We start from the raw sequence: 14839 nt of genomic DNA, 5'->3' as shown, positions 1-14839 counted from the left end.
TGATGAAAATGTTTTAAAATTGAATTTATAGTGATGATCGTACAACTCTGTTATTATACCCCAGAACCAATGAATTGTGTACTTTAAATGGGTAAACTTTATGGTATGTAAATTATATCTCAATAAAGCTCTTTTAAAATGTCTTAGGGAAGTGTTTTATTAATGCTAGTACAGCTGTAAATGAGAAGAGTTTTAAAGAATTTGTCCTTTTTCTTTTGTGTTCCCAATTGTCTTCTCCATATCACCACACTCCTACACTAAAACCCAGAGAGATTGTGGTTGATTGTGATCCTCTCTATAGAGAATTTTCCCCCTCCCAGTGGGTTTTGAACCTATTTGGTTGATACGTTTCTTGAATCAGCAGCCCACAAATGAAGATAAAATGGAAGTGCTGTACCTACCTTCAATAATATGTTTTCTTGACAACCCTCTCTCCGTTTCAGCTCTAACAAGAAAAAGAAGCAAATGACTTTGAGTGGGGGTGTGCTTTTTTTTTTAATTGCTGTTTCAAAAGTACAGAGGAATAATCATTCTAGATTGAATTGCTAATTTTATACCCTGTTCTTGGCAAATTCCATGCCACAGGTTGAGGAGAGAAGGCTGGTGAGCAATGCACCGAGCCCTTTTCTTTGGAGACCCCAGGTGATGAATTAACCATGACTCTCCTCACACAATATCAATAACAACTCAGCCACACACACCCGTCCATGTATAATGTGATATATTATCACATATCAATATATGGCTCAACCATCCCACCTTGATTTTAACTAACCCCAGACTGCCCCCCACCCCCAAAAAAGCCTTGACATAAGTTTGTGAACTGTTGATGACATTCGCTTTTCTGAGAGAGGAAGCAAATTTGGAAGTGCCTTTTGACTGGCAAAAGAAATTTAACAATTACTTTCTGTTAAAATGTGATGTAAGTCTTTCTTACATTAGTATCCTAAGAAGACAAACATCTAACTAGGACTTTTGTCTTTCCAGACCATCCTCAAGCACTGGCCAGTTAGAAAGAAATATGGTCCTCAAGTTTTTATTATTATTATTATTATTATGTTATGTTAATCACCATACATTACATCATTAGTTTTTGATGTAGGGTTCCATGATTCATTGTTTGCGTATAACACCCAGTGCTCCATGCAGAATGCGCCCTCTTTAATACCCATCACCAGGCTCACCCATCCTCCCACCCCCCCAGAACCCTCAGTTTGTTTCTCAGAGTCCATCGTCTCTCATGGTTCGTCTCCCCCTCCGATTTCCCCCCTTTGTTCTTCCCCTCCTGCTATCTTCTTTTTTTTTTTTTTTAACATATAATGTATTATTTGTTTCAGAGGTACTCAAGTTTGAAAGTCTTCATGAAATGTTTCTTCAACATCACTACCTGTGGCAACATCTTTTTAAAACATAGTTTACCATTTGCCTTTGGTGATTTTGAATCTTTTATAAAAACATTAGATAGTATTGTATGTCATACTCTGCTACATAATGGTTCTTGAGGATTGTCTTCTTCCCTGTTTATTTCTAAAGCATAGGCAAGGCTTTAGGTACAATCACCAAAGCACTGAGCAACAGCACCATGAATCAGAAGACAAAGTAAATCTACATTTCTCACAAGCACCATGTTGCTTGATTTTTATATAGGCGATAGTAGGAATAAAAATCTAAATTCCATCTTTCTGTCTTCATAGTCATCATAAACAGGCTCAAAAATAGTAATAAAATATGAGTGTGTATGTGTGGGGGCTATTTGTATACATACACATTTTTATTTGAAGACTCCTAAGGAACTGTCCTCTGTCTCCAATTTTGTTTTTAACTGTTCCCTCTCAATTATAGGGAGGTAAATAAGGTTTTGTTTTTGTTTTTGTTAAGATTCCATGGAAATATTTGTGATTTCCATGAAAAGGTATGTGGAATAGCTAGCCAGACTTCTAAGTTCTGCTGAATCATGTAAGTACCAGTTCAAACACCAGTAGGCTTATCAGAGGCCAATTCATCCTGTGAAGGTTGTTTGCATCCCACAACAGACAGAGGACCTCTCTTCCATTTGCCTGCCAGTGAGTGATATGGTAGCTTCCTGTTATTCTCCAAAAGGCGGTCCTTTTGATCAACATTTTCAACGCCTTCTGCAGAAATGATCAGAGACACACATGGGGCCAGACAAGATATTTTTATCTTTGCATTCCATGGAAGTCTCTGAGTTTTGGCAGATTCAAATAGCTTTTCCTCTGTGATGCTATGTGCTTGTTTTCTTTTCCTAAAATTTGAACTCTATTTTGGAAATGGTTCTAAGCATGAGGCTGGTATTTGAAAATCTCCTTGAATTACTTAGTAACAAGTGACCACATGCTTTACACTACATTTCTTTGGGGCATCTTGCTGAAATTGAATCCTAGGCTAATTGCTATTTCCTTCAAGGCAGAAAAAATAATCTTTTTCCCCAAGTCAATTAATTTTAGTACATTAGATGTAAAATGGTTGCCCAAAAGGATAAAAGTATGAACTACTAGTTGTTTCCTATCAAGTAGGGAAAAGAAAAGTATTTAACTTACTTTCCACCCCAGTAGAGTTTGGTTGTTATGACCAAGCTGGACCTCCTGTATGTTAGACAAACAGAGAGAAATATTAAATAAATTGTTGGTTTTTGTATTGAGTCATATTATTATAGCACCAGAAAGAATTTATTGTACCTCCCATTAAAAAAAAAAAACTGGTAAAGAGATAAATTTGTTAATTCATGTCACTGAAATATTGGGACAAAGGGAAGCTGATGAGTGTGGACGTGAAGTCAGATCCTAGATAAAGAGGTTGAAGGGGAATGACCTTTACCTGGAGGGTCAGGTGGAGGAAGCTGTGGCAGTGAGCACCTGATGGGGGGGTGGTAAAGAGCATGAGCGGTAGGCACCGAGGGGCAGGGATGGTAAACGAGAGGGTAAGTGAGTGGATTTAAAGGACGAACTGCTTTAGTAGCACATACTAACGCTTATTTAGCATCTGCCATAACGTTGATTGAGTGTGAGCTTTCCTGGAGCTCAGTCCACCCTCTGCCAAGGACCACGGGCCCTAGCGGCTCTGAGTTATTACGCTTTCCAGCAGGCAGTAACTGACTGCATAGAGATATGAATGAGAGAGTGGTCAATCAATAGGAATACATTTTCTTTGACTGTTTTATTAAATGGAAACATTATTTTAGGAAAACAGTCCCAAAATTTGTAACTCAAGGTTTTAACCACTTTACTCCTAAGGGAATGAAAGGTGGAAATCTTGTCAGCAAACTTATTGCCTTCTCCAAACCACACCCAAGGGCAAGAAATGGCAATGGTATCATCATGATGGTGGATTAGGAAACGTGTCGTGAGAATTATGGCCACATAATTTACAATCAGGAAGCAGATCTCAGTATAATTTAGTTTCTCCAGGTATATAATTCAATTGAACTGGCCTAGGGAAAAAAAAAATCGTCTGAGATTCAAAGGTTAAGACCAAACTTTGGGAGTATTTGAAATAAGGCATTTATAATTCCATCAGCTATAGAGCCGATGCCTTGGGGCCCAAGATATAAGAGCCTCACAAGATTAATGATAACCAAATGGGGACAAGGATGACAATTCTGACAGCCTAGCTGTGACAAGAAAAAATTGTAGAAAATGCCAGCAACCCCAACCCACTGAAGTTAATTCCCTGAACAGTGATTTGAATCACTGTAACGGAAGCCCTACAGATACGTGCATCTGGAGATTACACACTGAGGAAGGGCTGATGCACCTTCCAGGTTAATCCATCAACCTCACGACACCCAGTGTAACAGCAATCTGCCACAGGGGAGTCAGGTCTCCTCTAGCAAACATTTTCACAGCTTCAACCAGACGCCAGATAGGATATTATAAAAAATGAAGGCAGTCCTCTCGATTATTCAGAGAGGCTGGGCCCACCAGAGCTGCACATCCTCTCCAAATACTATCAGAGATTTTTTATTTTTTTCAAAGTTAGGCTTTCCGGAAAATATTTGGGTTCCGTCGGTGTGCACACTAACATGTACGTTCAAAGGGCAAGAGTAGCCAGCGACCCGGCCAATTACCGCTGACTGTCATGGAGGCATCTCCGGCAACTCTTCTGAATGGCTGGAGACTGATAATATGAGCATTCTACATGATAGAGCACAGCTTTCAAAATACTTTTGCACCCTTCATCTCACTTTATCAGCACGACATTTCATGAACAGTTAGGCCGTCCATTTTACAGATGGGGAAATGGAGACTCAGACAAGTGAAGTAACCTGCCCTGGAAAGCACAGCAGGCAAGGGGTGGTGCTGGGACTAGAAGCTAAACATGCTAGTTGAAATTGCTTGTAGAGACTCTGTGATACGGTCTATCTTTTCATCAGTCTTGTAGGGGTAGCCGTGCACTGATATCAATATTCCGGAGCATGGTGACAGCTTGGGTTTTTATCTGCAAGATGGAAAGCCAGTTTGTAGAAGATGCATGTTAATCTGGTTTCTTGTAGGTGTATAACAGCCTCTGTAAACCACGGAGAGTGATGGTTAGAGGTTGTCCGGGTGTTAAGGGGAGGGAGCTCCTGCACTGATGATGCTCCCCTCCTTCCCTTCCTCAGGTGTCCTCTGTCAGCCTGCACCTCGCTGCGCAGTTCACAGGGCTGTGAGTGGACTCATCTCCAGGGGCTCTGTTATGGGCTCAGTTGTGTCCCCTAAAAAGACTTGGTCAAGTCCTAACCCCTGGTACCTCAGAAAGGGAGCTTATTTGGAAATGGGGTCATTACAGATGTAATTAATTAAATTAAGATGAGGTCATACTAGAGTAGGGTGAGTCCTTAATCCAATACGACCAGTGTCCTTTGAAGAAGACACACAGACACACACGAGGGGAGAAGGCTATCTGATGGCAGAGGCAGAGGCTGAGTGCAGCCGTGGCTGAGGAATGCCCAAGATTGTCAGCAAAAGCCAAAACCTAGGAAGAGGCAAGGAAGGATTCTACTCAGAGTTTCAGAAAGAGCACGGCTCTTTCTGAATCAAACAAACCTTGATTTTGTACTTCCGGCCTCCAGAACTGTGAGAGAATAACTTCTATTGTCTGAAGCCACGTAGTTTGCAGCACTTGGTTCCAGGAGCCCTAAGGAGTGGTGCAGTCCCTATTTGGGCGGTGATGGATGGTTCTGAGTGGGAACAGAACTCCCGCAAGGTGGAGGCCTGGGCAAGGATGTGAATATTTTTCCATATTTAAGGTTGAATATAATTTTCTCTGAATACCCTTATAATCCCTGGAGTAGGGGAGGAGGAGCAGGGAGAAAGAGAAAGTGGGTCACCAAACTTTATTTGTTCATCTCTCTATAAATTTCTAAGTTTCCATTTCCACTAATACTACAGAGCTCTTTTTATCTGGCCAACAGCTGATCTTCTACCAGAGCAGAGAGGATCCCAAACTCGTCCTGTGGTCTTGGCCTGATTCTCTACTCATGCTGGGGAAGAAGGGGCTGTCATGGTTGACATGCTCAGTGAAGTGGAGGGGGATTGTCTCCCCACCCCCCACAACTGAGGCATTCCTCTTTACCACTGATGTTGGCTACAGCCGGCGATGGAATGGGATGTGACCCCCCTCAAGGACAGCAGACGAAGCACTTCCAGATTAATAGGGCTCCCTGTACACGGCAGAGGTGCTGGCTAATTGTGTTCAGATGAGAGAGCTTTGGGGCATTGATCACAAGGACTTCTTTCTTCATCATTTCTTTGCATCCGGAGTTGTCAGTAAAATGAACAGAGAACATAAATACATGTGTATAGATATTCAGCTTCCTATCAGCTGCCTTCCTTTGCCAAATTACCGCAAATGGCAGTGAGAAACCATGAAAATGCCACTTTCTTTTATGCATGACTATCTCATGACCATCCCCTCCTTCTCTGCTCTATCAACCCCGTGGTAATTCATTGCGATCAATGACTCATCAATACTTTTTGAAGCACAAGTAATGAACTTGTTGGTATTTATTTTCAAACCACTATAAATCATCTCTTTACCAAGAATTGACTTCTTTTTTGACAGCCTTTTGTTCAGCTGTCATGCAATTTTATTTTCCCTTCTCTGGTACAAAATAATAATAGTCTTTTTAAAGGCAAGTACATGATTCTCGTGAATGCATTACCTCCAGCCTTTCTTCTTGATAATGCTCCCCAGAATCACTTCAGCCCTGGAAGGGAAACAGAAAATGGCTTAGGATACAGTGTCCCAGAAACGCAAGAGTCAATCCAAAACCACGAAAGCCATTCCTTGTTTGAACTCTCAGTGCCTACATGTCCCGAAAATAGAAGCCGCTCTCGGCTAGTAGCACAGTTTCTGCTATTTCTGCTTGTGCCTGCAGAATCCTGCTCCTGGAGCATTCCAGAAGCACCTGCCAAATCCTGACATGCTGGCAGGAGACCGCCTATGGTCCTGATATTAAGAAACAACAGAGTCATTTGGCAGTTTGATGTTTTTGAGCCACTCATCCCGTATATAAATATCCTACTTGGCGGAATCCAGTGGGAGTCAAGGTTTCCCTCCTAGTTACCATGGTCTTTGATTGCGACCAGGGAGGACAATGAGAACTTGCACTGTTTAGACAGAACACACTGACTCCCAGGTGATCTTGCAGGATGAAAAAAAAAATCAAACAAAACAAACCAGGTGGGGGTTTGGCTGTCCCAAAGGCTAGGGCTGCAGATGCAGTGGCCCACATCAAGAAGGTCCTGGGTCCTAGGGACAAGTGTTGCCATAGCAGCAAGCTGCAAGGAGATGTTAGAGAAGTGTTCTTCCTGCCCCTAAGGGTGGGTAGTGGAGAGGTATACTGAAGACATTCTCCACTGTCTTCTCCCCTCCACCTACCGGAGCTGGGACCCAAGGTAAGGAGACTAAAACTTTCTTGCAGGTCCCTCCCAGGCCGAGCGATGCTGTGAGAAGCCACTGGGCTCTCAGAGGCTTTCTGAGTGGGGACATCAGTGGAATTAGCGCTTTGTTCATTAGAGTCCTATGGATGCAGAATGGTCACTGACCATTTTCTGTCTTGGCTGAAAGTTCTGTCTTTGTTGGAGTGTCCAGCCTGGCAAGAAATGATGTTGCAGGGCAGCTACAGAGCATGCTCCAGACAGACCTAAAAGGCATGTCACCCCGGCCTCCCCTGCCCAGCCCCCTCTGGCTCTGAGGTTGCCTTTTGCAACCTTGCATTTCATGGCGGGAACCTAGCTCAGGTGCACGCTGACAGTCAGTAAGTAGCCAGGACTGACTATCCTTCATAGTAGGAATACAGACCACCTGAGCAGGATGCAACAGGAGAAGAGAACCGAGAAAGGCTCGGATGTGGGAAGGAGCCGGGCCTTATCAATTTTATTTCCTCTCCTTGGACTCAACCGAAAACACCAGACACGTGGGCTCTGAACTCCCCGCTGGTCCTTAAACACAGCCGTGCCCTTGGGAAGGAGGAAACCCACGTGAGGAAAATGCACTGAAACCAGGCCACCACGAACCGGAGTTTGACTGTGATTCTCACCCGGGAGGGGCTGGTGGGGAGTTCGGTCTGCTGGTGATTAGGCACCACAGTCCTGTTAGAAAATTGCGTTGCTGCTCAAGCACCTGCCAGCTACTTAGTTTCTTTCTGTTCTGGGGGCTCTGTCAGTCTGTCCGTGTGGACAGCAGGTGGCCAAGGTGCTCCGGTTTTGTTCCTCAATGTGCTTGTTGTGCTGGCGCATGGAAGGCATGGACCTTGAGGCATCCCCAAGGGCACATTCCCCACATGGTCTGACCAAGCTGTGAGTCCTGTCTCAGAGCCCCAAACCTGCTCTGGGGTCCATGGGAAGGTTGGAGCTGGTGTGACTTCTCTAGCAAAAGCAGCAAGGACCTCCTACAGTCCTCTCTGTCCTCTGCCCTCCTATAAAACAGACTACACTTCTTGGCATCTCTGAGGACCCCTCTTTTAATCTCTGCTCTCCTTGTCATGCTAGGTGGAAGGATGGGCCTGCCAATGGGAAAAGCAGTCCCTGGTCCCTGCAGAGAAGACGCCCCAGTTTCCCTCGGGGGCGTGAGGAACTATGAGATGTGGTTATGAAAGAACAGGACGAGCTTTGGAACTACCACTCTGGAATCTGCTCCTTTACTTCCTCCCTCATGTAGTCACCTAACACTTCTTGATCTCCCCTGCCACCACTCTGGTCCCAGCCACCTCAGCCCCTCAGGTAGCCCATGGCGATGTTTTCAGTCCATTCCTCATACAGGGACCAGGGGCAGGAAGGTTTGGGTGGGCAGAGGGGGCCAGAGGCGGTCAATAAATACCCCCAACTCTGGGAATGGGGATAGAGAAAGGGAGAAAAGCAGTGCCACCAGAGTGTGTGGGAAGGGCAGACCCTTCTCACCAGCATGTCAGCAATGGTCCGGGCACTCTTGGTACCACAAATGCCACTTGAGGGACACAGATGGGCACTGACTTACTTTCCAGCAGCATAGACTTCGGCAGTATCAAAGAGATTCACTCCACTTTCGTAGGCAATTGTCATCAGCCGTTCAGCAACCTGCAAGAGGATGTGGAGGTCACTCAGAAAAGCCAAATGGTTTCCGAACCCAGGAAGCAAGTTTGTAATCCTCCGCTGGTCTTTATTCTTTAAGAACACTGAAATCTCACTATAACCCCTCCTTGTTTTTATCAGTTGTATTACAGAATGAAAAAAAAGAAGATTCAACCAGCATATATAGGGGAAAAGTATCACCGGGCCCTAAGGGATTTCCTTCAGCGCTGAGATAAGTCAGTCCTCAGGAGCATGGTGACGGAGGTGGATCGATTTGTGTTTCTCACTCTGCTTGGAAGATCTGGTTTGACAACATTCTCTGCGGCGTCATAATCTCTCTGACAAAGAGGGTCAGTTGTACCACTGGTGACTCCATTTCCCTTCTTCTCCTTTCTCCAAGCCAATAGGTTTTGGCAGCTGGGTGCCTCCTGACCTAAAAGCCTGTGCCTTTTTTCCTCGAGGCTCAGTGGACTGTGCTGATGAACCAGAGGTTAGACAGAGCCCTGACTGCTTTCAATCTCATACCACCCGTAGCTCAGCAAAACCCCAGCCACTGTCACAGAGCTACCAGCCAGCAGAGAGGAGGGACAGAGCTTGTGCGCTGGCTCACCGGGATCCCGCTCCCCACCGGTCAGCCTGCAAAGACATCCCCCTGCTCCTTGCCCCTTCCTTTGGGCTGCCGGACACGAGGGGCAAGTGTGCAGGACTACCAAGAGTACCAGCATCTCTAGAAACAACAGCTTGAGGGAGCACTTTAGAGGGACAGTGATAAACAACAGGGGAGAGGACATTTTTTCATTTTGCTGATAGACTTACTGGTCAACTGAAAAATAACACACCTCACAAATAATTAAAATGGATTTTTCCATTACACCTTTGATTGCAGGCTGAGGTAGCTCCATCAGCATTTCCAAGATAAACTCTTTCCCTGTTGTTTTTAAAATCGGCATATCAAGAAAATTATTAGGCTAGCAAAAGGGAGTCCAGGCCAATCCTTTAGAATAGTAGCAGTAAAAATGTGATTGCTGCTTTTAATTTGCGACCATTATGACATTTATCTCAAGTAGAAATTAATAGTTAAGACAAGTATAGTTTTTCTCATCACGACTGCCCTATGTTTAAGAAATTACTGTGCTTGCCCTGTATATTTTCCTTGTGTTATGTCACATCACATACAAGTGGATCCTTATTGGGAAATGTGCATAATATTATCTAGCGAGAAATTTTAAGATAAGATGGAGAATCCTGGATGGAGAGTTGGACTACGTGATCGCTGAAATGTTTCCCAACCATAAAATTTAAACACCTGAATGTGGAATAGTGAAGTCGCTGACATAAGAAGACTGTTTTCTGGCCTTGAGTGTACTGCTTACTGGATAAATGAACTTGGGGAGGTCATTGGACCTCTCAGCATTTTAGCTTTTTCATCTGCAAACTGAGGATGGTGCCATTCAGGTCCCCCAGGTAGACAGACAGGCTTCTGTGGAAGCGGACCTCCCCCCACTCCAAACACCAGCCGGCAGGTGGAAAAGTAAGTGGTTTGGGGAAGGTCATGTGACACGTTTGGACCAATGAGATGCAAGGACAGATTCGCAGAGGCCTCTGGGAACATCTTTCCTTGTTCTTCTTACAAAATTTCGAGAAGCAACACCCTTTCCCTGGAGTTGCTGTTCTGAGCAAGGCTTAGAATTCCTGCAGCTAGCCTACTGTCTGAGGATGAGGTCGCTGTACAAAGGAACACAGGGCCGCGGGAATCCCTGGGGAATGGAGTGGGGCCACTGATGGAGTCCACCCTGAAGCCTGCTCTACCTCAACACTTTTAGCTGGAAAATCAAGGTAACTTTTCCTGTACTGATTAAGCCAGTGTGACTTGAGCTTATTGTTATGTGCAATGCAAGGAACCCTAGCTACATTACAGGTAAGAAAATATAAATAAAACTGAAAATTAAGTGCTAGAAGATAGTGATACATATATACTTATCATAGTTAAAAATATTATTCACATGAGTAACATCTGTCTTGGTTTTATGATGAAGCCAAAACATCTGGGAGGCACCTCACAGAGTTATCTATTGTGGTATTTGGGTCCTTTTGCTATTACCCCTGTCAAGGGGCTAGTTGGTATATGGCTGGATTCTCCCAGGAATGGGGACATCACCACCTCCCGAGGCAGCATCGGTGGTTGTGTCACTCAGCACGTCACAGTGTGGTCATCCTGGGATTCACAGTTTGTACCTGCTTTGTGCTGAGCTCATCCAAAGCAGAGAGAAGGCAGAGAAAAACTGGGAAGGTGAATTCATTGCTACTGGCCTGCATTTTTCCCTCATGGAAATGGTTGAGCTCTGGCGATTCAGCTGCTGGGGGGACCGTGGTCTCCCCGTGCCTCCCTGCCTCCTCCTTGCTGCCATTCTCTCTGCAGGGACCAGGGGGAAAGTAAACAGTAGCTATTTGTCTGGTCTGCATCTGAGGTGAGAGCCTCTGCAGCCGTTCACGGCAGCTTTATTGTGCAGTTTTTAGACTCGTACTTTTGAAATGATGTATTTCAGAGTCCAGCCTTGCACACTCTGACCTGGGCAAGCTGGGCTCATTGCAGCAGAAAGCAGATACTGTAAAGAGGAGACAAACATGAAAGGGGAGATGGTGCCCTTAACAGCTGGCCCTTCTGCTCCTAAAGCGAAGGTGTATTCGTCTTTTTCTCCTCCTGCTACCGTAACAGGCAGTACAAGGTTATTACTCTTGCTGGATACAGTAGATTATTAATTCTGGGTCTCCCTCCCGGTCACCTGCTTTGTGTCTGACTTAAGTTTGTGGCCATGGTTTTGATATTTATAGACTCGCCTCTGTGCCTCCTCCACACACCCTACCTGATACTCATCAGAGGGCCCTGTAATGAACCCTGTGAGGACCCCTCAGATTCTCCTTCAGAACTGTAGGACCTAGTCCCCTAGTTGCTGGGAAATTGCACTTGGCTGAAAACAGTTGCTTCGCCTAAGGTGAGACCCACCAGGGCAGCTTCTCTCTGATGACTGGTCATACAAAGGGTATAAATACTCAGTCCTTTTGCCCCAACCTTGGACAACTCTGCAGGGCCATCTCAGCTTTGGAGCTCCCCATGGGGTCAGCCATGGTCATTGTTGAGACTGCACCATGGCCTGATTTTCTAGTAACTGTTCCGCATGCTAATCTCCAGCACAGTCTACTTTCCAAGGAATTCCCCGCGCGACAAACTCCATGGTGACCTATGCCCAATACCAGCAGCAGGCATTCAGATAGATGAGAATGTGCGGACAAGACTCCTATCCCCAGGATCTATTAAATAACACTGGTGACCTTGGGAGCAGTGGAAAAGACCATCCATTCCCCCGAGCTGCTTCTTAGGAAGGATAGTAAGGACTACCTTTATGAAGGGCTTGTTCTGGGCCAGGCATGGGGCTGAGCACTTCATAGGCATCATTTCATTAATCTTAATCGTGATCCTGCTGAGTAGGGGCTATCACCTGCATTTTGCTGATGTGGCAACTGTTAGTAAATGTTAGTAAATCTAGTGGCAGATGGGCTGGATCCCACTGAGTGTGTCCACTCAGACATACTATCCCAGACTCCTCAGTGGTGTTGCAGGTAAGCAAAAAGATATTGGAGGGACTTGAGGACTTTGTCCTTGGGGGGGGTTATTGATGCTCAATGCCTGCATGACTCACTTATGCCATGAAGATATTCCTTAAGGCAATGATAAGAATATCACTTTGGTAAGCACTGTTTTGAATGAATAAACAAAGATTTAGAGGAATTTTACAGTAAATAAATTATTATAGCTGCCATTATTGGGTGTCTGCTACCTACCAGTCAAAGGGTTGCCTAAACATCTCACACGTTAAACATGGTTAATCCTTTCAACAGACCTCCAAGGTAAACTTTATCATCCCATTTCATATCAGAGGAACTGAGGCTCTGAAAGATTGGATCAACATGCCCAAACCGAGGTGACCAGCTGGGACTGAGAAACCCATGCTAGAAATGAAAAGTCCCTGGAAACTAGGACGAGTTGGTCACTCTAGGTGGAGCCAAAACACACACACACACACACACACACACACACACACACACACACACATCCCAGCAATGAAATCTTTCCATAAAGCAACTAAATATTAATGCCAAGTTGGTTTTTCTCTAACAATTGCACCCGCACATATAATAGATTGACAACCTCATGGGCTACTAGTAGTCTAAATGTGAAAAATACAGTAAACAGAATAAAACTGAAAATAATCTTTGATTCAATCTTAACCATTTTCCATGGTTTATCCTTATAAAATTCCAGGACCCCCAAGAAGACTACTCCCACTGCCCAGCTTTACATTTTCTTTGATCACCAAAATGGAAGCCAAGAGTGACTTACCTCATCTGAAATCTGACCTCCAAATGTCACCCATGTTCCTAGAAAAGAATATTTGCACATTATTCATAATCATTTTTCTAACATTATGCATAATGAGAGGAAACTTTTCTTACAACAGGGCTCCTTCAGTAGGTTGTTCACAAAGGTATCCAGATAAGAGGCACATGGGGTGTCTGGATGACATCCAGCCTTCCTCCCTTCTTCAGTAAATACTCTGCAGGGGTCTGCATCCCTCCTCACTCAAAGGGCTCATATATGCTAATGGCAGCCCTGTCCTACAAAATGCTTTTTCTTCTGATGTAGGACCATGAATGATCGTGTGCAAGAGTGTGTTCTCCCAAGCCCATTGTGGCTACATATGCATTTTGGTGAAGCCAGTAGTTTTGAAGGTACAAGAGAAAAGGTACACGAAGCCGCCATTTCTGAACATGAAGATAAGACCCTGTGTTGTGGTTCTTCCCTTCTTTACCTCCAATAAGGGACTCTGCTTTGTATTCCCTGTGACCTTTCAAAAGGAAGCCTCTCAGGTGTCCTTCCAGTCCCCACTTTCAAGCCCCAGGAGGGGACACTTAGGCGCCTCCTCTGTTACAACCTGCTACTCCAGAATGGAAATTTCCATTGGTTTAGAGATGGAGGCAAGAGATGGAGGCAAGAGCTGGAGTGAGGGTTGGGAAGGCAGGGGGAGATCTTTGGCTCCACAACCAGCAGCCAAAGATTTGCATTTGTAAAGCAAGAGGGAAGCAGACACTGGCTCTTGCCAGGCCAGTCGGTAGTCACTGCAATCATTCATTCCCTCCTTGATCCTTTTTGTTTGTTTTTATCCGAATGATATGCCTGGCAAAGGCACTGCACCCAGGTGCTAGGGACAGTGACCTAGTTCCTCCCTCCCAGGGGCTCACAGTTTACAATACCACAAAGCCAGACTGAGGCAAACACAAAGCAATAAGGGAGGGAGAGCTCTACCTAGGCTGGAGGGAGGTGGCCCTCCCAAAAGACTTCTCGGGAGAGGTGACACTTTGGTTGAGTTGCAAAGGAGGTGACCTAATGATGAAGGAAGGGACAGGCATTCCAGGTACAGCTAGGAGCCCAGACGAGGTTAGAGGGTGGCAAACATCAGCGTGTGCTGACAAGCTGTGGTGGGCCATGGAGCAGAGTGAGGACACATGATGCAGAAAGGTGGGGGGAGGGGTGCAGGAGAGAGAGCCAAGACACAATCAATGCTTGTGGCGCATACAAAGAAATGTGTTTGGAGTTGTATGTTTTGCGTTTCATAACAGTCATAGTTAGCATTTATGGAACACCTCACAAATGCTGACAGTATGCTGAGAAACATGTATACTTTTGTCTCTAATAATCTTCGCAAACTTACAAGCCAACTGTATTATCCCTCCTTCCAGATGAGGAATCTAACGTCAACCAACCTAATAAGTGAAATACCCAGGATTCCCCAAACAGGCCCGGCTTCAAGAAGGATATCCTTTTCACTGCATCTCACTGCCTCGTTAGAATATTTCCAAATTAATTATGGCATTTGGATTCCATACTCCCTAGAAACAGGCTGATATAATTGTGTCTTTTCTCTTCTTAGTTTTCAGGGACTATAACAAAATAGGATACAAATTATTTTACTGTTCCACTTGACATCCCCGGGAGTTACAGATGGGCAGCCCGTACTTGCAGACTTGTATAACCTGTCTAGAACAATGCTGACCCTCTTGGTATTTTTAATAAATTTTGAATAAGGTACCATTATTTATTTATTTTTTTAAAAGATTTATTTATTTATTTTTGAGAGAGTGAGAATGAGAGAGAGAGAGTACATGAGAGTGGGGAGGGTTAGAGGGAGAAGCAGGCCCCTCGCTGAGCAGGGAGCCCGATGCGGGACTCGATC

The 14839-nt window shown here is 44.8% G+C and overlaps 1 protein-coding gene across 6 annotated transcripts in view; it reads right to left on the bottom strand.

Moving 5' to 3' along the window:
• The window catches only part of KCNAB1 (potassium voltage-gated channel subfamily A member regulatory beta subunit 1), a 398382-nt gene that overhangs the window by 74578 nt on the left and 308965 nt on the right, over positions 1-14839 (bottom strand). For all 6 annotated transcript variants that reach the window (XM_027587681.2, XM_027587679.2, XM_027587682.2 and 3 more), the window contains exons 3-7: positions 12949-12986; positions 8476-8555; positions 6161-6205; positions 2559-2603; positions 402-445 (exon numbers count right to left, since the gene is read on the bottom strand). In XM_027587681.2, the coding sequence (XP_027443482.1) occupies positions 402-445; positions 2559-2603; positions 6161-6205; positions 8476-8555; positions 12949-12986 (252 nt within the window). The remainder of the gene's footprint in view (positions 1-401; positions 446-2558; positions 2604-6160; positions 6206-8475; positions 8556-12948; positions 12987-14839) is intronic.

Source organism: Zalophus californianus, chromosome 1, assembly GCF_009762305.2.
Source record: "Zalophus californianus isolate mZalCal1 chromosome 1, mZalCal1.pri.v2, whole genome shotgun sequence".
NCBI classification, from domain to species: Eukaryota; Metazoa; Chordata; class Mammalia; order Carnivora; family Otariidae; genus Zalophus; species Zalophus californianus.
This window is presented reverse-complemented; position numbering and strand designations above follow the sequence as displayed.